This window comes from Phacochoerus africanus, chromosome 2, assembly GCF_016906955.1.
Source record: "Phacochoerus africanus isolate WHEZ1 chromosome 2, ROS_Pafr_v1, whole genome shotgun sequence".
Lineage (NCBI taxonomy): Eukaryota > Metazoa > Chordata > Mammalia > Artiodactyla > Suidae > Phacochoerus > Phacochoerus africanus.
In genome coordinates, this window is record NC_062545.1 from 64,035,818 (window position 1) to 64,058,751 (window position 22,934).

General features: G+C 38.9%; 1 protein-coding gene across 1 annotated transcript; it reads right to left on the reverse strand.

The window, feature by feature from the left end:
* Positions 1–13,208: 13,208 nt before the first annotated feature.
* Positions 13,209–19,725, reverse strand: NDUFAF4 (NADH:ubiquinone oxidoreductase complex assembly factor 4). The gene is made up of 3 exons (XM_047761334.1): positions 19,500–19,725; positions 18,887–18,990; positions 13,209–13,768 (listed from the first exon to the last, which is right to left on the reverse strand). Exons 1-3 carry the CDS (start codon positions 19,633–19,635, stop codon positions 13,481–13,483), a joined length of 528 nt encoding a protein of 175 aa, XP_047617290.1. The 5' UTR covers positions 19,636–19,725; the 3' UTR covers positions 13,209–13,480.
* Between the last annotated feature and the right edge of the window lie 3,209 nt (positions 19,726–22,934).

The following is a 22,934-nucleotide window of genomic DNA, read 5'->3' on the forward strand; positions in this document are numbered from 1 at the left end:
AAGAAAAAGAAAAGAAAAAAAGAAACCAAAAGCATAATCTCTCCTAGATGGCAGAGGAAATGAAGGATAAAAGAATGTGAGGCATACTATTGATCCATACTCAATAAATACCAAGTAAAACGCCTATTTCCAGTATTTGATGTTGTTCCCTTTCTCTGCACTCAACTTTCCTTCAAATTCCTCTCTTTCCTTTAATGTGCAGCCAAATAACCACTTTTCCTGTAAGATTCATTGTGGTTTATCACTTTCCTTTGAAATTATCTCTCTGGGAATCTTTGCTGTACACAATGCTCATATTTTTTCTAGCCTCAGAATTAAAAAGAGTTTGCTTGCTAGGCACTGAGGATTACAAGTAGAATAGAGATGTGGTGGTGATAAAGTGGCCTAGTGCCAGCATGGTCAAGTCTTGGGCTCTAGAGAGAAAGTGCGCCTGGGATGGCCCCTTCCCCTTTGACTGACAACATAACTGTAGGTCAAGCAAGCACTTAGCACCATAATCAGTTTTCTCACCTATAAATTGCAGATAAGAAAAAAGCTCCACATAAAGTAACTGTAAGAATAAAATGAAATAAGAAATGTACTTACTACCATGGCTAGTAAATAATAAACACTCTACATATATGTCACAATAAAAATATTATTATTATCAACATTGTCATTATAAACAATGGTTCATATATTTGTAGTACTCTCACAAAGGAATAAAATATTTTACTTTGGGGTTTCCTACAGATTATTCATTTCATAAAGATTTACCATTTTAAGAGTTAGGTCGAAATCTCCCAAATCAAGCTGACAAAATTGGAAAATGCACTAATGACAATATTTTTAAAGGAGTGCAGTTTTATCTCTTGAACATTCACAGAATAAGCAAAAATGTGAAAACACACACATCTTTCTAAATAGAAGTCTTGCAGTTCCTGTGGCACAGTGAGTTATGAATCCAACTGTAGTGGCTCAGGTCATTGCAGAGGTGTGGGTTCAATCCCCCTCCCCCGCAGTGGGTTAAAGGATCTGGCATTGCTGCAGCTGCCACACAGGTCACAGCAGCAGCTTGGATTCAACCCCTGGCCTGGGAACTTCTATATGCTAGGGGCCGTGACCATTAAACAAAATAACCATAAAATAAATAGAAGTCTCCTTGGAAAAAGAATTATCACACATTTGTAATTAGCATTATCTCCTCAAATACATAGCAATATATGTCTTTAAAGCAATTTTGAGTTTAAAAAGTTTAAAAGCTATACTATGTCTTTAAAGCAATTTTGAGTTTTAAAAGCAATTTCTTCTCCCGAACAAATTAAATGTGTTCCCAGTACTTGCTTTCTTCTTAGAGACCACTTTTATTTAAATGATTTGATTCTGTCTAGGACTGTCAAATAATAAAAATCCCTAATGATGGAGTCTGGTTATAATATACTATGCATCAAGTTAATTAAGAATTAATCTTCTTTCTAATGTCTTATATCTCATACTATTTCTCATAACTTATCATAAATCAAGTTTGACATTCCTCTTAAATGAATACATTCTTGGGAGCTCCCATCATGGCTCAGTGGGTTAAGAACCCAACTAATGTCTATGAGGATGCAGGTTCAATATCTGGCTTCACTCGGTGGCTTAAGGGATCCAGCGTTGCCATGAGCTGTGGTGTAGATCATAGACATGGCTCGGATCTGGCGTTGCTGTGGCTGTGGTATAGGCCAGCAGCTGCAGCTCTAATTCAACCCCTAGTCCAGAAATTTCCATATGCTATAAGTCTGGCCCTTAAAAAAGAAGAAAAAAATTTAATACATTCTTGTACAGAATTTTCTTTCCTTTTAATTGATTCACCTCTCAGTGAAACTACTTTATAGTTATGAACTGTATTATAAATTCTTTAAAAAATTCAAAACTGTAATAAATGTTTATAAATCTGGAAACACATTTGACAGGGAAAAGATTTAAATTTACAAAGTCATAAATAAAATAATAACCAAATAAAGAATTACTATAGACCCAGAAACCATTTTTTTAATCGTTATTACAGTTATGGTAGGGAGATATAAAAATGGTACATTGCTGTATGGGTTTTTTGTTTTATTCTGAAGATCATACATTTTATTTCTTGTTATTTTGATACATTCTCAGAGCCAAGTATGGCAGAATTTCATTCGGGGGAACGCAATTGAGAATGTTTAAGTAATTCCCAATGTGTGTGAGAAGCCAAAATTTGAACACAGGTATGCCTTGCTTATATGTTCTATCTATAACCTCTAGTTCACTTACAAAAAAAATATCATGGGTACTACACATGGATTGCAAATATTTTCAAAGCACTGAAATACAATTAAAAATGTTAAACCTAAAACTAGTACTACTAATTTTATTTCTGATGACAAATGAGAGGCTGTAAAATATTACAATGTTTTCAGGTCATCTTTAGGAAATTAAGCAGTATTTTACAAAGTAGGTGCAACATTGTAAGGTGAACTAGGGAAACAAGGACCTTGAGCTCTAGAGTCTACTTTTAATTGCTTGACTTTAGACACTAGAGTGAACCTGCAAAATGAAGGAATTGGACCTACCTGATCCTGACTAAAATACCATTCAAAGCTATAGGATGCTTCAATGGGCAGAAGTCCCAATTATCATGAATAGAAACGTGTAGTCTAAACTGCAGCATTACCCAACTTGAACTTTCTGCAATACAAAATGCACCAAAATCAATTATGTCCTTAAAAAATAATTATATGCAACTAAAATCCGACATAGGTTGGTGTTACATATTGAACCATGTTCCCTCAAAATTTGAAGTCCTGATCCAGAGTACCTCCGAATGTGACTATATTTGGGGACAGAGCCTTTAAAGAGATAATTAGGGTTAAGCAAGGTCATTAGGGTGGGCTCTAATCCAATGTGGACTGATGTTCTTATGAGAAGAGGTGATTAAGACACAGGCACAGAGGAAAGACCTTGCGAAGACATGGGGAGAAGACGGTGATCTTCAAGCAAGGCCTCGGAAGAAACAATCCTGCCAGCACTTTGATCTCAGACTTCCAGACTCCAGAACTGGGAGAAATCTGTTGTTTAGGCCACCAGGGGTGTGGTACCTTGTTATGGCAATGCCAGCAAATCAAAGTTGGTTCCTCCATAGCCACTATATAATCCAAGGATTCTAATGTATATAAATACTAGGTATAAAAGGAACATTAGATACCTAATGGAATATGAAGATCTGAGGTCACACCTTTTCCATAAACATTACCGAGATCCCTCTCAGGGTGGCATGCTCAGCACAAGAGCCCCAGGATGAGCATCAGAGAGAGAGGGTCAGCCTACGCTGCATGAGCCACAGTGCTCTGCAAGAAGAAAATAAAAATGGAAACAGTAACTATCAGCAAGGAAAATCAAAACCACACAAAAGGCAAATACTTTCAAAAGCCTCTTAAGAAATGTGAAAGTGTATTCACCGGGAGTGGAAGAACTTATGTGCACAGTCACCAAATATGCCACCCACATCAAGAGACTGGGCTCTCTGGAACCTTCATTTTTTGGACTAGCTAATTACTTTTATCTGATTTTCCCCTTAAATGTCTGCTTCATTCTCCTCAGGACAGCAGCATTAAGACAAACCCTGCTCAGCAGAGTTCTCTTCTCACCCTCGTATGAATTCCCGTTGTATTGTGTTCATTCTCCTCAGGGCATTTATTAGATTCTGCCCTGTAGTGGAGTAATTTGTACACGTCTATTATCCCAACAGGAAGCAAGGACTATATTCATTCCTTATCATAACTCTTACCTCTGTACCCAGCTCAGAGACTTGCACTCAATTAAAACTCAGTAATATTCATCAAACAGAATTGAACTAAATTACCATTCAATAAACCACTGAAGTGTTATTTTGCCTTTTAGGTCATAGGTAAGCACATACTTCAATAAGCAACCCAGTTAGGAAGGTTGTATTCACACTGAGAAAGCCACAAGAGATGAATTTAGAGCGATTAGACAGGCGTGGAGCTCCTTAAAATTCAAGGAACTTGGATTTTATCCTAAGGGTGATGAAATGAATTTAAAGCAGAGGAACAACAGTTTCACATTTGCATTTTTTCAGAAAAATTAGTCTGGGTGCCAACTGGAAAATGAATTATAGAGTCATGACAGAGGCCGGAAGCTGTAGGTGGGACTGAGGTAGTTAAACTCAGTCAGAGGTGGCTGAGTTTTTTAGACTTTGTAACTGGGAGACTAGTGGAATCATTGTCAAAACAACTAGAGTACAACCAGGCAAGGTGAACATGACAACTATGATTTAAAATTTATTTTTTTAATTGAGGTATTAAGCATATTGTATGCAAGTATGTAAAATGCTCTATTTAGAAATGAATAGCTTGATGTATTTGTACATGAATATATACCAAAGTAGTGTCCATCCAGATCAAAACAGAGAACACTTCCAGTACCTCTCATGCCCCTTCCTAATCAATAACATATTAATTACAAGAGAAAAATAATATTCGTTTTATAGAGGAAAGATGACAGATACCACCTTCACCAGGCTGTCAAAGTTAGCATCATCCAAATCAGACAAACTGTCAGCAAGCACTTCCAGATCTGATGCACTGCAAAGGGACCCTTGAATCAAGGCAGGCTCTGTGACTTCGCAGGCAGATAGGATAAAGAAATGATGCTCTGACGATTTGACAATCTTGCTTTTTCGGTCCTGCAACATTTGTTTTTGGAACCTAGCCAGTGACCAAGCTATAAGAAGCCCGTGCCACATGGAGAGCTTGCCAACGGATGCTCTGATCCAGTCATGGCTGAACTCAGCCAGCAACCAGCATCAACTGCCTGCCTTAAGAGTGGGCCTTCTACGACACCTAGCCCAGTTTAGCCTTCAGGTGACACCAGCAGCCATAACTATGTGTTAGAGATCTCAAGGGAAAACTGTCCAGTTGAGCTCCAACAAACTGCAAAAGTTTGAGAGATAATAAGGAATTGTTTTTTCAAGCCACTAGGTCTTGAGACGCTTTGTTATGGAGAAATAGGTAACTGAAAAAGCAGCTAATACTGTAAAACAGTAAGGCCCATGAGACTGTTACCTTCCCTTCTGTGCCCCTAGCTTTGGAACAAGGTCTGCCACACAGTAAAGAGAATAAATATTTGTAGTGATGAGTATGTAAATTAATAATTAGCAATATTATTGATTTGAGGAGATGATTTGAAAAGCCACTTCTCTCTTTTCTACCTGAGCAAGCAGAGAAAGTTTTTAAAAATCATGCTATTAATCTTATATCTACATTCAGAATTGGGTCACATATATGACCTACCTAAAAGTGGGTCTCTTAAAAAATAGAATGTGGCAACCTAAATATTTAACAAAGGCCTCATTAAGGATGTTGTTTTAAAGGCTTTAGAATCTCTTAAATCTGGTCTTTTTAAAATCTTTTGTCTTACCTTTCACTATTCCTCTTGAAACACCATGGTCAGCAACAAAAGGAAAAAGATGTAACAAGAATAACCAAAAGGGAGAAAAGGTGTTCATTTACTTTGGTGACACTGTGGAATTTTAAGTGGTTTTCCATTTTAAAGCTCTTTATCCAAACCAACAGCATCAGCTGTGGACCAGCACTAGGAGCAGGAAGGCTGAAATGGAAATGATTAAATAACTAATAGATAATGGCCTAAGGAGCAGTAAATAGAGTTAACAAGAGCTGAATACTCAGTGCAGGGGGTTCCCTATGCTAATGAAAAAAATCTGAATAGTAAGTAGGAGCCCATTTGTATTGTTTCTTAGTTGGGTAATTAAAAAGCAGCATCTGTTTACACACTCACCAATTCATATAAATTTGTATGAAATCATAATGCCATATGTTGAGAAAAGTACACTAAAAGAAAAATAAAATTTAAATATTACACAAAAAGCATACTATTGTGTAATAAGCATCACTGAAAAATGAAACTACAGATACTACAAAATAAATGTAATAATCTTCATTATATAGTTCTGTTAGTCTAATAAATTATGCTTATTTAGAAATGTAGGCAGGCATTTAAAGAAAAATCTGGCTACAACATTTCCCATATATAAGTGCTATAAAGTACAGTAAAATAGCACAATTGCTCAATATCACTATCTCTAGATGGAATTTTTACTACCAAACATTTATGATTTAAATTTAATTATTGCTTGTCCTTCCAGGATAAGAAAAAAGACCTGAGACTTATTTTACAAATAAATTAAATACTGCTTATTTTTAACTCAGTGGCCCCCCTCTGCTTCTAGATGTGAATATCAACAATCAATCCTACACATAAATCCTTTTTTTAGTTTATTTTCTTTGGAGCCCTAAACTGAGGTCATTTTCATTCTGATTGCATTGTTGTAGCTTTCCTCTTTCAAAATTAGATAACCTTTCTGAAGGTTATATTCACTCACGCAACCAAGAAATCTTCCTGCTCATCAAGGCTGCTCAGTGTCATCTATTTTCTTTCACCTCAGGGATTACTTCTCCAAGTAATGCTTTAATATCATTTTGACTAAATTCTCATCTCCAAATTATTCTTCTTTATAGTGACTTAGCCATTGCCTTTTTTCCTCACAGGAAGTAAAGAATCATTTTTGGTGTTACCTGCCATATACTTCACAATATTAGCACATTAAAAAATTACTGAACTTTAATCTGCACTCAGGATTCTGTTCTACTCAGTGAGTCCCTCTTCTACAATCTACCCATGTGTGCACCCAAGACACAGTTCTATCGTTGGAGTGCTGACAATGGCACACAAAGGCCATGGAACTAGGCACCTAAATGCTCTGAATTAAAGCTTGGTTTTGACTAGGGACTTAGATCTAAGGGCTTGTTATTTTACCATCTCTCCTAATAAGTAACTCAGTCCTACCATTCCTAAAGCAGAAGAAATGGAATATCCAGATAAACCATCGGATACAGTCCTTCTCTCAAACAGTTTGATGGGTTGGTCATCAGAACAAGTGTGCTAGTACAGCAACGAGTAATGGCTATTTAAGATGCATAAAACCATTTCAGTCCTATATGTGTTCCTTTCTTATATATTTTCAGCTTGTACCCAACCACCTGGCTTTAATTCCAATCCAGGGTACTTTGAGCCACTTTAAAGTCCCTCCAGGTATGAGTACAGAAGCGCCTCATCACACCACCTTAATTGTCCAAGACTGCACCCTCCTTTTGGGGGGATTATGGGTGTTTCAGAGCATGGAGTAGATATGGAGGAGGGGATATCTGTGCTCAAGCCTTAGTTGGGGCCAAATAGAACACAGACAGGGGCTGCTCTGAGTGGTGAATGGTGAGGTGCTAAATGTTGACCAAATGGAGCTAAGAGGGTTGCATCCAGATCCCAGGTGACCTTCAAGACCTCCATTAGTTCCTTTTCATACCTCCTAGTTGTCCAGTATAGTTCCAGTTTATGCCTATTGTCCCTATTGTCCTAATGTAATTGGTGCCCTTTTCACTCTCTAAGTTGTCCCAGTTTGGGTCATAAATTATATGGTGACCCTACTTATGGTAGAACTTTATGAAAATCCCCATTTGGGGAGCTTTTCTGTATCTGCTTCCTAGATCCGTTCTTCCGCCTACCCCATGATTAACCTCCTTCCCTCTTCCCTTGAATCTACTAACCTCAAACTTTTTCATCTCCAGGAATTCTTTCCCCTTCCCTTCATCATGGCCCAGAAAGCATCTCTCCTTCAAAATCCTTCAAAGCCACCCTCCTATCTCTTGCTCCTTTTCTTTCACAGGAAACTTTAGGCCCAGTTAAGGCTAATATTCAAACCAAACAGATGGTCAGCATGTGGTGTGGACAGTCTGGTGCTACACTGGCCACTAAATATTTTTATAATATTCCTGATCCAGAGCTCATCAAGAGTCTCTCAGCCTTACTAAAGTCCACCACAGCAGAGAAGGCCCAGGTATCTATTTTCACAAAGGTCCACAGGTGATTCTTATACACAGTGGACACTGAGTAGTCCTGGCCTCACCTGGCCCAGGCACCCTGCATGCCATTGCACTTAATTCTTATGATCAATCCCACAGACAACATAGTGCAGCAGTTAGTGGCACCAGGTTTTGAAAATAATCTACTAGGGTTTAAATCCAGGTTCCAACATTTGCTAAACAATCATTTAAAAGTTACTTTAGGAGTTCCCATCATGGCTCAGTGGTTAATGAACCTGACTAGCATCCATGAGGACGCAGGTTCAACCCCTAGCTTTGCTCAGTTGGTTAAGGATCTGGCGTTGCTGTGAGATAGATCGCAGATGCAGCTTGGATCCTGCATTGCTGTGGCTGTGGCACAGGCCAGCAGATACAGCTTCGATTCAACCCCTACTCTGGAATCTCCATTATGCTGCAGGCGCCGCCCTAAAAAGCAGGAGAAGGAAGAAAAAAAAAAAAAGGGACTTTAGGAGTTCCCGTTGTAGCTCAGTGGGTCAAAAACTCAAAGCTGTCTCTGGATGGGGTTGAATCCCTGGCCTTGCTCAATGGGTTGAGGATCTGGTGTTGCCCAGGGGATGTGGCTCAGATCTGCTATTGCCATGGCTATGGTGTAGTCAGTAGTTGCAGCTCTGATTCAACCCCTGGCCCAGGAACTTCCATATGCTGGTGTGGCCATTAAAAAAAAAAAAAAAAAAAAGTTGCTTCTCTGTGCCTCAATTTTCCCTGTAAAATATGGTTAACAGTAACTTATCCTCATTTTCCCTATAAAATATGGTTAAGAGTGGTAAATATTAAGCAAGTTAATATATGTAAAGCACCTAGATCAATGCCTGGTACAGTAATTGCTTTTAAAATGTTAGCAATTATTACCTGTTTTACTGTGAAGGACATGTCCAACATCACATGGCTAGTGGTGATGCTGAGAGCTACACCCAATTTTCTGAATCTAAATTCCATGACTTCTGTGACACCACTACTACCCAAGTACTCCCCTACATGTAATAAAAAGCAGTAATAGGTCAATGAATAATATGTGAAGTACTTTATCATGTGACATCATATAACAGCCATATTTATGGCTGACTAGCCACAGTGCAGATTTCAATAGGGAAGATGGCTCAGAAATAGCAGTGATTCAAGTACAGGTATTGACCTTTATTTGGTAAAGGAAAACAGTTTTGATGGAGCTACCAGAGTTTTAAAATACAACTATATATTAATTCTTGTTTTCTTAAAAGAATTAGTTTTCAACCAAATAAAAGCAAGGTATATTAATATAATGAAACTGTATTTGAACACTGTAAAATTTTCCCATTTCAATTTTTTCTCTTCTGAGCACTACAAGTGCCTCTCATCATCTTCCATGCCATTTTGAGGGGAATCCCTAGAAGTAGGGAATGTCTGCTCACCTCAGAAAGACATTACTCTGGAATTTTTATCACATTGTCCAAATATTTCCACAACTCACACCTTCTGATCTTTTGAGATGTTTTTGGCAGTTAAAAAAAAAAAAACAACACAACAACCTTGAAAACCTCAGTTCTGGTCCTGGCTATATCATAAACTCCAGAATAATCTTAAATGGGTCATGAAACTTCCCCAGGCTTCTGTTCTCAAAAAAAAAGTCAGACTTGTTCAGTCCTTTATTATGAATCTTCACAGTAACTGTTTGATTTAAAATAAGGCAGCATATACTCATTTTACAGAAGAAATTCAATCTGAAAAGTTATACAATCTATCCCAAATTCCACAGGTAGTAATATGACAGAGCTAAACTTATAGTCTTGCCCAAGATCTTAGTACTAGTACATTGTGTTCATTAAGTTTGTTCAATGGAAGTTCCACAGGGCTGGGGGAAATGGAGACCCCATTCTTAAAAGGCACACACAGACTTTCACGTGCACTAGGTCCCAGGGCAGAGCAAGATCTCCACAGGAACCTAAGTCAAACCTGACTGCAGTTCTTGGAGGACATCATGGGAAAACAGGGGTGAATGTGGCTTGTTGTGAGGGAAGGACATTGAAGGCAAAGCTCTCGGGAATATTCAGCAGTTGCCTTTCTCTGGAGGTGGCCATTTTGGGAAAATCTGGCCCCACGTCAGTCAGTGCTGAGAAGCCCCAGGGCAAACAACAATCCAGGTGGGATCACAGCCCCACCCCTCAGTAAACAGGCTACCTAAAGACCCCTCAGGCACACAGCAGCCCCTAATCCCATTCAGAGACTGAGCCCCACCCACCAGAGGGATTAGAATTGGCTCCACCTACCAGTGGACAGTCATCAGCCCCTCCATCAGGAAGCCTACAGCAAGCCCCCCATACCGACTTCAGCCACAAGGGGGGCAGACACCAGAAGTAAGAGAGGCTACAGCTCTATTATCTATAAAAAGGTCACCACACCAAAAACCTATAAAAATGAAAAGACTGAGAACTATAACTCAGATGAGGGAGAAAGGAAAAACCCCAGAAAATCAGCTAAGCAATGAGGAGATTCTCAGCCTCCAGGAAAAAGACTTTAGACTGTTGATGCTGAAGATGATGCAAGACATTGGAAATAAACTGGAGGCAAAGACAGATTATTTACAGGAAACACTGAGCAAAGAGATACAAGATATAAAACTTAAACAAGAAGAGATGCAAAATACAATAACTGAAATAAAAACTCACTAGAAGCAGCTAACAGCAGAATACAGGAGGCAGAAGAATGAATAAGCAAGGTGGAGGACAGATTAGAAGAAATTACGGGTGCAGAACAAAAAGGAGAAAAAAGATTGAAAAAAAATGAAGAGAGTCTCAGGGAACTCTGGGACAATGTTAAACGCAGCAACATCCGTATTATAGGGGTGCCAGAAGGAGAAGAGAGAGAGAAGGGGACAGAAAAAATATTCCAAGAGATAATCGCCGAAAATTTCCCTAACATGGGAAAGGAACCACTCACTCAAATCCAGGAGGCACAACGAGTACCATATAAAATAAACCCAAGGAGGAACACACTGAGACACATAATAATCAAACTGACCAAAATTAAAGACAAAGAGAAAATCTTGAAAGTAGCTAGGGAAAAGAAACAAGTAACATACAGGGGAACCCCAATAAGGTCATTGGCAGATTTTTCAGCAGAAACTCTGCAGTCCAGAAGGGAATGGCATGACATACTTAACGTGATGAAAGGAAAAAACCTCCAACCAAGATTACTCTACCCAGCAAGGCTCTCATTCAGATTTGAAGGAGAAATAAAAACTTTCTCAGATAAGCAAAAGCTGAGAGAATTCAGCAACACTAAACCAGCCTTACAACAAATACTAAAGGAACTTCTCTAGGCAGGGAAGAAAAGATCAGCAACAGGAAACAAAAATTCCACAAATGACAAGGCTCACCAGTAAAGGTATATATACAGTAAAGATACGAAATCATCCATGCACAATTATACCATCAAAATCAGAAATCATGAGAAGAGGTGGGTACAAATGCAGGACACCGGAGATGAACTTGCAATTAAGAGACCAACAACTTAAAACAATCTCATATACATATAGACTCTTACATCAAAACTTCAGAATATGGAGTTCCCGTCATGGCGCAGTGGTTAACGAATCCAAGTAGGAACCATGAGGTTGTGGGTTCGGTCCCTGCCCTTGCTCAGTGGGTTAACAATCCGGCATTGCTGTGAGCTGTGGTGTAGGTTGCAGACGCGGCTCGGATCCTGCGTTGCTGTGGCTCTGGCGTAGGCCGGTGGCTACAGCTCCAATTCGACCCCTAGCCTGGGAACCTCCATATGCCGTGGAAGCGGCCCAAAGAAATAGCAAAAAGACAAAAAAAAAAAAAACTTCAGAATAACTGCAAACCAAAAATCTACAATTGATACACAAACAAGGAATCTCTGGAGAAGAAATATATCTCATAGTAAATAAGTGCATAGTCCACCATGAAGGGGGTCATTTGACATCATTCTTGGAATGCTGAAGTCTTCTTAGATCTGATTCTGATTTCCTCTCCATCAAAGAACTTATGATAATTAAATAATGCCACTGTACAATTAAAGAATACAGTTCTACAACTGTATTATTAATAACCATTTCTCTCCATGGTACAATGTAAAGTCTATAATGTCTTGTTTATCACATCACCTAGAATGGTGTAATTCCTTTATTGAAGAATCAATGAGATGGAACAAATTGTGACGACATATTTATATAGTTACACTGTTTTTTAACCAACTTATGCATTTTATATTTTACTTATTTTCAGAGGGTGTATTATTTTTGTTATGCTTACCAGTTGTTATTCTTTTTACTATGCTATATAAAATATTTAATGGTATATAAGGCTTTCTTCTTTATAAATTTTAGTTGCGTAATATAACAATTTAATATAATGCTAACTTTTAAAGAAAAATTGAAATGTAATAGATAAAACTAAGTAGTAAAGATGAAAGCCATAAAATTGGGATAAAGTATATAATAAATTTCCTATTGGTCTCAGCATATTTTCCATTCCACTTCTCCAGTGGGAGTCACTTAATCTGTTTCTTAAGATCCATGTTATAATAATCTGTGTGAATGTAATTGTGTGTAAATGTATGTATTTTATTCTGTACAAAAAAAAAAAAAGTTTGTTCAATGGATGAAGCAGCAATTTTCCAGGTCCCTTCCAGTGATCACATTTTATGCTATTTTCTTTCTCTCTCATATTTAAATTAGAAAATACCTATTTGATCACTGAATTCAGTTTACCGTAGTTCTTAAACCACTCTTCAAAATTTTCTTATATTTCTACATTAAATCCAGAGAAAATTTATTTTTTCAGATAGCTTGAACTACTGCCTGCCTCTCTGTAAGTTTTTGGACTTAACCTGTTTGTCAGAGCAGACTGCTAACATTCTATAACATCAGTTCTTTTTTATCTATATAAAGTTACATTATATGTAAAATCCATTCAAAACAAAGTAAGTCCTAATTCTTATTCCCCACAGAAGTAATAATATAGTTTCTACTGATTTTGGATCCAGTCTCCTGTCTGCCTTTATTCAGGAAGTACTGTTAACTGATGTCACTGACAAGTCTCCCTTTCCTTAACCACAAAATGACAAAAGCCTTAAGAGTTTGGAAAACTCTTACTTTCATTATTCCATTGGAAGAATAAACTAACCACCTAAATTGGAAGGTGAAGCTTTGAATGTTAAATGAGGGATTCTGGACATTTTCCAAGAAACCATATGACCATTTAAAAGCTGATGATATGATGTGCCAAAATACGATAACTCTTTTATTTATAATATGTTTATACATGTGCTGATTAGTCATGCTGATATTACATATGAACATATGCCTAAACCAAATTAAAATTTAAAAGAGAACAAAATTCATTCTATCAGCAATCCTGAAAATTCAGCAGAGATTAATAAATAGCACATTCTCTCAAGGAAGGCGCTTTATACATTTGGTAATTTATATAATTTAGTATGCTAAAAATGAGAAAATAAACAGGGCACGAGGATGTGTAAGACATATAGGAAAAGTAATTTCAAGATTTTCTTCATTTTGATTGTATTGCTTTCTTGCCTCCCGGAGGGAAGATTTTGACTTCAAAGGTAACAAAATATTTGAGAAGGGAATTCACATCTTGCTGTTCTAGATGGTATTCTTTGGCTATTTTCTCAGCAGTCCATGTGTCTGGATACAGTTTATGATTATTGAGAAGTGTCAATGCCTCTACAATAGAAATTTTGCCTTTGGGAATGTTCTTAACATTCATCATGTCAAACCGATGGTCTTTCGGCAACCTGAACTCCTTTGGCTTCTGATGTGCTCCTGTATCCTTGACCTAGTATCAAAAAACAAAAACCAAAAATAGGCTTTCAAGATGAGAGCACAGATTTGACATCTACTCCCGAGCTTCTCAAATCTTCATTATTCTGCCCCCCACCCCATTTCTGGCCACACCCACAGCATATGGAGGTTCCTGAGCCAAGGATGGAATCCAAGCTGCAACTGGGACCAACCTATGCCACAACCGCAGAAATGATGGATCTTTAACCCACTGCACCAGGCCGGAGACTGAACTGGCAACTCCAGAGACAAGCTGGATTATTAACCCACTGAGCCACAGCAGAAACTCTCCCATTATTCTTCCTCAGATAATACTGCACGTGCTTTTCCAAACTACATTTTCTTATCATAATGAGCCATAGTTTCGATGGCACTTTTGCCACATCCCCACTTCATAACTATAGCTCAAACATCATTAAGAAATTTAGGAAGTTCTAGAAGACAATAATCAAATGTGTACCATTCACTCATTACATTATTTCATATATATATTAGAAGAACAACAGCAATGAATTGAACAGAAAAGATTAACGAAACTGCTTTACAAAGGCAGGATTCTGATGCTGCCCTAACAGCTCACTTGATAATAATCTCCATTGTGTTTCCTACTTTTTTTTTTTTTTTGGCTGCACCCACAGTATGTACAAGTTCCTAGGCTAGGGAGGGAACCCAAGCCACTGCAGTGATAAGGCCAGGTCCTTAATCTGCTGTGCCACAAGGGAAATCCTCTGCTTTCTACTTTTCTATCTCATATTCAGTGCTTCCAAACAAATGGATGGAATGAATTTAAATATTGTTAGAGATCTTGCCTCTTCAGAGAAAATAAACTAATGCCTCCCAAACCCCCAGAGATATAAATGAAACCACCTACACACACCCATCCTTCCATCCAAGCTTAATCCTCGGGTTAAGTGCTTTGCATTTCATTCCTCCATCAGCAACGCCAACCACCCCCTTTACTTTTCCTTTCAAATGCACCCTGCCTGCTACTGTTGTTTGGTCAAAATATTAAAATGCTGTAGTCACCACCTTTTGCAAATACCCACCAAACCTAAAACCAACACTTCTTTTATGACCACTTTCCTTCTTTTTCGATCAACTTTAAAAGATAATATTTGTGCTCTCAAATCCAGAGGATTAGATCTGAATCCAAAGGACACTTTTCAGGCTTTATTTGAACTCAATGCACCACCTAACACAGCTGGCCACTCCCACCTGGCCACAGACTCCGAACTTTCCTTTGGGTTCCGTACCACCCTCTCCTAGTTTTCCATCTGTCTCTGCAGTGGTTCCTTTGGTTTTTTTTGCAGACTATGTCCCTCCCACTGCCCCATAAATGTTAGTATGGCCCAAGTTCTGGCCCAGGCCCTCTTCTCACCCTACACATTCCTCCCAAGCAATCTCACATACCCTCTTATTACTATCATCTACTTGTTATTGACTATCAAATCTGATTACAAACATTGACCTTTCTCCTGATTTCCTGATCCAAATTCCCAAATGACTAAGGGCATCTTCACTTGGTTAACTGACAAGCACCTCAAAATCAACATGTCTAAAACTGAGCTTATTCTTTTCCTCTGAAAATCCAATTCTATCTCCCTATTCTCTAGGTCAGTGACCTACACCACCCACCTCCCACATCCTGCTCTAAAACTCCAAAACTATGTTACACCTGACATTTCCCTCTCCCTCACACATTACAGCCAAGCAATGACCAAATCCTGCTGATGCTACCTAAGTCCCTCTCAACCCATTAACTTCTCTCCAAATCACTAAACCAGCCTTGTCCAAGCCAATGCCTCTTGCAGAAACTACTGCAAAAGCCTGGTCTCCTCTAACTGGATAAAATGCATTTCATTCCCTTCCAGCCTACTCTCAAAACTGCCCCCAGAATGAAGCAAATCTGAGGTAAATTTTCAACAGGAATCTGTTCATCAAGTTCCCATCGCCTTCAGGATAAAACCCAAATTCCTTAGCAAGACAAGTAAAAACCTTCATGATCTGGTCCCTATTACTCCCTATCCTACCTCATTTCTCCCAAATTCATCCCTTGTACTTTCTCCTAACTGTAGTGAACTCTAATAGTTCTCCAAAGGCATCCTACACTCTCCTACCCTTATATTATACTGTGAGTCTGGCCTGAAACACTCCTGACAACTTCATTTTCCAAAACTCAAGGCTTCTCTTATCTTTCTATTCCCAGATCTTCCTTCCACATCATATACACGTTCATCCAGATTTCCCTTCTCATTAATATTAAATACCAAAATTAGTATTTTGCACTGAAAAAATATCTGATAAAATGCAATGTTCTTTTAATAAAAAAAAAAATCTCTTAGCAAATTAAAAATAGAAGAAAATGTCCCAAATATGATAAAAGTATCTTTAATCAGAAGCCATATCATTTCATTATAATTAATTCTGAAACGTTAGAGGCATCCTATGTACGGCAAGAACAAGATAGAATACTAACTTTCACTGCTACGTTCATGCTATAGACAAAACAGTAAGAATTAAGTATAAATACTGGAAAGGAAGAGAAAATTGTAATTATATTCCAATGACATGAAAACAACTTCAGAGAAATAAGATAATCAACTGAAAAACTAATAGAAATAAACTACAAAGTGGGTACCTGCAGTACAAAAACCACTCACTTTTGACATACTAGCAATAAACAGTTTAAAAACTTAGGTGAAGCTTAAGTAACAACCTTCCCTCCATCCCCCAAAGACTCAATAATACAAGAATACAAGATATTAATTTTCCTCAATTTATCTTAAATTTCAATTTGATTACACTCAAAAATCCAAACAGGACTTAAAAGAACCTGTTCAAGTTCATCTGGGGAAAAAAAAAAAAATGCAAGGTTAGAGTCAAGAAACTTCTCAAAAGAAAAAAGATCACAAAATATATCAAGACACATTATAAAGCTCTATTAATTAAAATAGTATGATTTTAGTGTAGAAATAGAAAAATAAATAAATAGAATGGATGAATCCATAAGCAGACCTATATGTATTAGAATTTTAAATGAGTGGAAAAAGGACTGGGTTATTCAATAAATTATATTTAGACAACAGACCATACAGCTGAAAAGATCTCCCTACACTTTAATGCCAAATAAAATATGACATTGTAACATAAAATATACAGGCATAAAAATATTAAGAGAAAATACGTAAGACTGTTTCTAGGTTGGACCGAGCTCAGATTTCCTATACCATGAAGAATGAACAAGCAAATATATTACACAGGATTCTGAACAGCAACAAAAAGTCAGACAAAAATAAACTAACACATGACAGCACAGTATCACATGTCTAGAGGTATTACAAATCATTAAGAAAATTCTGAACTGCCCAAAAGAAAGAAAGGGACAAAAAACACAAACAGGTATTTCAACCTTTTCTTCATTATCACTCCTCCATGAGTTTTTTTCAGACTGTTCCTAATACCCCCCCAATGAAATTTTAATACCACTCTATATCTGCTTGTTCTATCTACATTTCTGTGTTTTATATATAAGAAATGTTAAATGCTTTTTGCGCCCCAAGAGCCATTTTTGGAATGAATGATTAAGAATAACATGTAAGAAATAATACTTGGAAGTATTATCTAACACCTGGCTAAAAATAACAAAGAACATGAACATGAGAGCTCTCTGGTGGCCTAGTGGTTAAGGGTCCAGTGTTGTTACTGCTGTGGCACAGGTTCTGACCCAGGAACTTCTTACATGCCAAGGCCACCATCCAATAAATAAATAAATAAATAGACACAGAGAGAGAGACAGAGAGAAAAATACCCCCATACATATATTTATATTTATATACATATATATTTTAATGGAAGCATTTGGAGATAACTGAATACTCTAATTGCTATTCTATGCAACAATTTTCTCTCTTTTTTTTTGGTCTTTTTAGGCCCGCACTGTGGCATATGGAAGTTTCCAGGTTAGGTCGAATCAGAGCTGGAACTCCTACCCCACAGCCACAGCAATGCAGGATCCAAGCTGCACCTGCGACTCACGGCAACGCCAGATCCTTAACCCACTGAGCAAGGCCAGGGATGGAATTGGCGTCTTCACGAATACTAGTCAGGTTCATTACTACTAAGCCACGATGGGAACTCCCGGTGTGTGCAACAATTTACATACCTTATTCTACTTATGAGTTTTATTTCACTAATAACTATGTCTGTGTGAACAGTCTACCTCCTAAGAGAGAGACAACCAGAGAATTCTAGAATGGAAAAAAATCTGGGAATCGTCACTGGCAGTTCCCTCTCCTTTCATCAAACTCTTGCCCCTACTTAGAACCTTCCTACCTCTATACACCCATTTAGTTAATTCCTACCCATCCTTTAGGCCTGAGTTTAAATGTCACTTCCTCAGAAACCATCCTTCATCCTTCAATCTCAATTCCAATAGGTCCCTCTGATATATTCACAGCGCCTATATTTCTTCTTCACAGACTTATCAGTAATTATGTACCTATAGCTGCTCATCAGTTTAATGCCTGTGTCCATCACAAGACCTTAAGTACCATGAAAGCAAGGACTGGAGCTGTTTTGTTCATCACCATACACAAAGCACTTGTGCCTGCCGTTTACATAAAGGTTCTCATTCCCAATGTGTTCTGTGATCTCCTATTTTTAGTCTATCAGAATATGTTCTTCAAAAACAAAATTAAAAAACCAACACAATATTAAAGGAACCACTAAGGATAGAACATACCTCAGTACACTGAAGGGTGAGAAAATAGTATTAAAGCTCATCTTTGGTCATTCAGATGATAACCCCTAGAAGTACCTTACTTACCAAATGCTACAAATTCTGAAATAATAACAAATAATCCACAGAACTGCTTTCAATCCATACTTTCACAAGACTTTTTGAACTTTAATAAATATCCAATAACATGTGTGTCTTGCTACGACTGCTGTGCTTCAGTTTTGCCAATGCTCTGCATTCTGGTCACAAGCACACTGACAATGTTACGCTTAGATAGTACTCACTCACTTCTACTATTTGCCACACTTCTCATGGTTATTTTCCTGGAGCCCCAAAGAGTTAAATTATAAACTTAACTTTATTAAAACACATTACCTGCACAGAAGACACGGGATCTGTGGAATCAACATACACATCTTTTAGTAATGACAACAGTTTGTCATCTTTTCTAGCAATTTCTCCCTTAATTTCTGGATGGCCTAAGAGGGGGAAAAAAAATCACAATATTAAAGCCAAAGAAAGTTTTATCTAAGATCCTAAACACTTAGCACAAGACAGTCACCTTTAATTTTGCTTAATTAGTACGGAACATGTTTTAAAGGTAAATCAAAGTGCTAGGTCGAGCTCGGTGTCCACCGTTCTGTGAAGATATCTAGAGAAAAGTTCCCTTGCACACAATCCCTTCTGATTTTGATTCCTTGTATCGAGACGGTAAGTATTAAAGACAAAAGCTGGCGAGAACAGGGTCAGCGGCGGGAACAAGTCAAAACCTCTAGGACACGAAGAAGGCGGAGCCGCGGACTCCTTCACGAGCGCAAGGAGCCTGTCTCAATGTCACCGGCCTGGCGGCTCCACCTTTCCGCGCTCGGCTGACCCGAGTGACTGCGACTAAAGCAGGCTCCCCAGGCCGCTGGACCGAGGTCCGGCTGCGTTCAGCCGGCACAGGGAGCCCGCGAGCCGCAGCCCGACGCGTCCATGCACCACTTACTGTTTATCTGCTCTCGCAGGAGGGTCTTGGTGGAGGGGTGCCTGGGAGCAGGGGAAGGTTTCAACTTGCTGATTTCCCGTTCCGCCCGGTTCTCTAGGTTGAAATTCCGGACTGCACGAGTCACTGCAGCCCCCATTTCTTCACAACATACTGCCCTTAAGTTCAAAACACACGTGGTTAAACACCGGCGCCGGCGACCTCCGGGACGCACCGAGCATGCGCACGTCGGGGGGGGGGGGTCCGCTCGGTCTTGCGCAGGAAAACCGGCGCTAAATGCGCGCGGTTCGCCCCCTAGCGGTCGGGAGGGCATAGACCGCGTCTCCACCCAGAGTATAACAAAGAGAGCGCCTCTCTGCGGGGTGGGGGATGTGCTCCAATCTGCGGCTGCCTCCCGCGAGATGGGGCGGGACTTCAGGCTCCGACCACCTTGGCGCTCACCTTTGGAACCTGGCGCAGTCGGGCGGGAAGTTTTAAAACAATTTCTTGCTGGGTGTGACGCCAGAGTTTCCGTTTAATTCCGCCTGAATGAGTACAGGCATTGGTCCATGCTTCCTCTGCTAATCGAAAGTTGCAGGCTGAGAATCAATCTGAGGAAATTGACTTTGAATTCCTTTCACTGGTCAGTACAGCCAGAGAGGACTCCATTAAAAATGGAACTCATTGCGGCAAGAAGGTTCTGAAATGGTCCTTTACTACTTTTGTGAAAGGAAAATGATGAAAGTTTATTTTCGATGAATATTTTTTCTGTTACTCTTTTATTTAAATACCCCCTCATATTCTTGTCCCCTTGCCCAATGCGTTTGAATCTGAGCCCTGTTTCCTTTTACAGTAATCTTTTTTGCATTCACGTCCTCGTAACTCTCTTGACGTAATTATAGCTGCCCCTTCCTTTTGTGTATTTTTGATGTCACTTTGTGTTATGTCTCCATACTATTAAGTGCTGGGTCACCGCGTCATTCCTTAGTCTATATCTCATTCTGCCTTCCTCATTTTTTTTTTAAGCCAGGGAGACCTTGTATCTTAAAGGAACAGCCAATAGAAAAGGAAAAACGAGTCCTGTTTACATATTTTCTTTTCCTCGCTTTCTCATTCCCTCTCTCCCTCTTCCGCCTCCTGTTTTTCAAATGGACTACTGTGTTGCTGCTTTTACTTAAGATTCTTTAGAAATATTGTCATTAATCCGTAATCAAAGTACCCACTAGGAAGTAGCAGAGTTTCCAAAGTTACAGTATTTTTCACAAACTCTGGCTGCAAGGTCTGTTTCTAGTGTTCTCAGCTCTTTTTAGTGAAATGAAGTTTAAAAGCAATGAAATAATTGATGTAAAGATAATTGAATCAAAGTAATTTTTTCGAAAGAATCTCAAAGTAAAGAAGGGGGCAGTTTTATTTAAAGAAAACATATAATCATTACACATGGTAATCATAGCAAAAATTCTATAAGGACCGTAGCTCTCACCATTGATTATCATGAAATGTTTTTACTGGAATTGGTATTTAGAATTTATAGAAGCCAAAACCAATGTTCTCTGGTAGAGTTAGTTGGGAAGTTATCCTGAAGGTGGCAGGCTGCTCCAAGATTTCCATCTTTGAGACATCTTTGAGCCTGTAACTTAAGGCTTTATAGACCAGGTATTCATATTCTTGTGGCTGCCAAGAAATTTTCATCTGCCTCATGTATCCATGCGTTTTACAATTATGGTGGCAATTACATTCACTATTAAAATATTTTCAAAGTGAAAAATTCACTTTCATGGAAATTCCATATTTCTGGCAGCATGAAAAAGTACTGTTAGGCAGAAGTTACAGCAAGTGTAGGGGGCTGTGGGAAGTATCATGTGAAAGAATTCTTTGAATTCCCACATTTGGGTAGAGTTTGGATTCAGCATCTAAGAAGCGTCTAACTTGGGCCAGTTGCTTTGCCTAGTCCTGGCCAGGTGCTACTTAAGTCTTCAAAGGGCAGAACAGGAGGCAGAGGTACTTCACCAGAAATGCACCATTGACTGTCACTCCTTGGGAATCATCCCCGGAAATAAAATCTAACTCATAAACGCATAATTCCAGCTCTTCTTGTCAAACATGCAAATTATCAGGAAATCTGAACTTGGAACTTTCCCTAGGCTTATGTTAGGGATAAAGTGAGGTCCCCAAGGAAAGAGTATCTAGGATGCTACTCAGAATTAAGCATCTCTCTGAGTTCCTGTTGTGCCTGAGTGGGTTAAGAACCTGGTATAGTACCTGTGAGGATGTGGGTTCGATCCCTGGCCTCACTCAGTAGGTAAAGGCATTGCTGCAAGCTGCAGTGTAGGTCTCAGATACAACTTGGATCTGGCATTGCTTTGGCTGTGGCATAGGCCAGCAGCTGCAGCTCCAATTCAACCCCTAGCCTGGGAACTTTCATATGCTGCTAGTGTGGCCATTAAAAAAAAAAAAAAAAAAAAAAGAAGAAGAAAGAAAAAAGAATTAAGCATCTCTCTGGGTGGAGTGTTATGATGGGTATATATTGCTGAATATCTTAAGGTACCAGTGAAATAACCCAGGATCTTGCCAAGAAATACAATGTAAATTCTATAAGTATAGGTATTATTGTCTGTTTTGTTCACTGCTGTATTCATCACATTGAACAGTGCCTGGTACACAGCAGGTAGGTACTAAACAAATGTTAGGTGAATATTAAATGAACCACAAGCTGAGTAGGACTGATGAGTCCAGGCCCTAGACAGGCTCTCTGCCTGAACACCAGCCCCTCTGCCAGAAGTGAGTCCTTGTGAAATTCACTCACTCTAGTTGAACCCCCTTCATCTTAATCTTAGATGATAGTATTTATCTAATGAGTTTCACACACTTTAAACTTTTAAAGCATCTAACATAGTGCCTAACTCAGAATATGATGTTCAGTATTTGCATTGCTTTCCATTTTCCAGAGGAACAGAGAGAAGTTTGAAAAAGGACCAGCTATTCTGATGCCCCAGTCTACAGGTGAGTGAAAAGGATAAAATAACTAAATATCTGAAAGTAAAGTAAGATTCAGGTTCTTCAAGAATTTAATTTAAAGGAGTTTCTGCTGTGGTGCAGAAGGTTAAAAATCTGACTGCAGCAGCTCAGGTCACTGCAGAGGCACGGGTTCAATCCCTGGCCCAGGAACTTTCATATGCCACCAGTGTGGCTGTGAAGATTTTCTTAATTAAAAAAAAGAAAAAGAGGGAGTTCCTGTTGTGGCTCAGTGGTTAACAAATCTGACGAGGAACCATGAGGTTGACGGTTTGATCCCTGGCCCCGCTCGGTGGGTCAAGGATCCAGTGTTGCCGTGAGCTGTGGTGTAGGCCACAGACGCGGCTCAGATCCTGAGTTGCTGTGGCTGTGGTGTAGGCCGGCGGCTACAGCTCTGATTAGACCCCTAGCCTGGGAACCTCCATATGCTGTGGGTGCGGCCCTAGA

Excerpts from the sequence above, each read along its gene's own strand:
- NDUFAF4 (XM_047761334.1), bottom strand. The coding sequence starts at position 19,635 with ATGGGGGCTGCAGTGACTCGTGCAGTCCGGAATTTCAACCTAGAGAAC. Across the intron at positions 18,991-19,499 it reads CCTGCGAGAGCAGATAAACA|GCCATCCAGAAATTAAGGGA; the intron begins GTAAGTGGTGCA and ends TCCCCCTCTTAG. Across the intron at positions 13,769-18,886 it reads ATCCCGTGTCTTCTGTGCAG|GTCAAGGATACAGGAGCACA; the intron begins GTAATGTGTTTT and ends TTTTGATACTAG.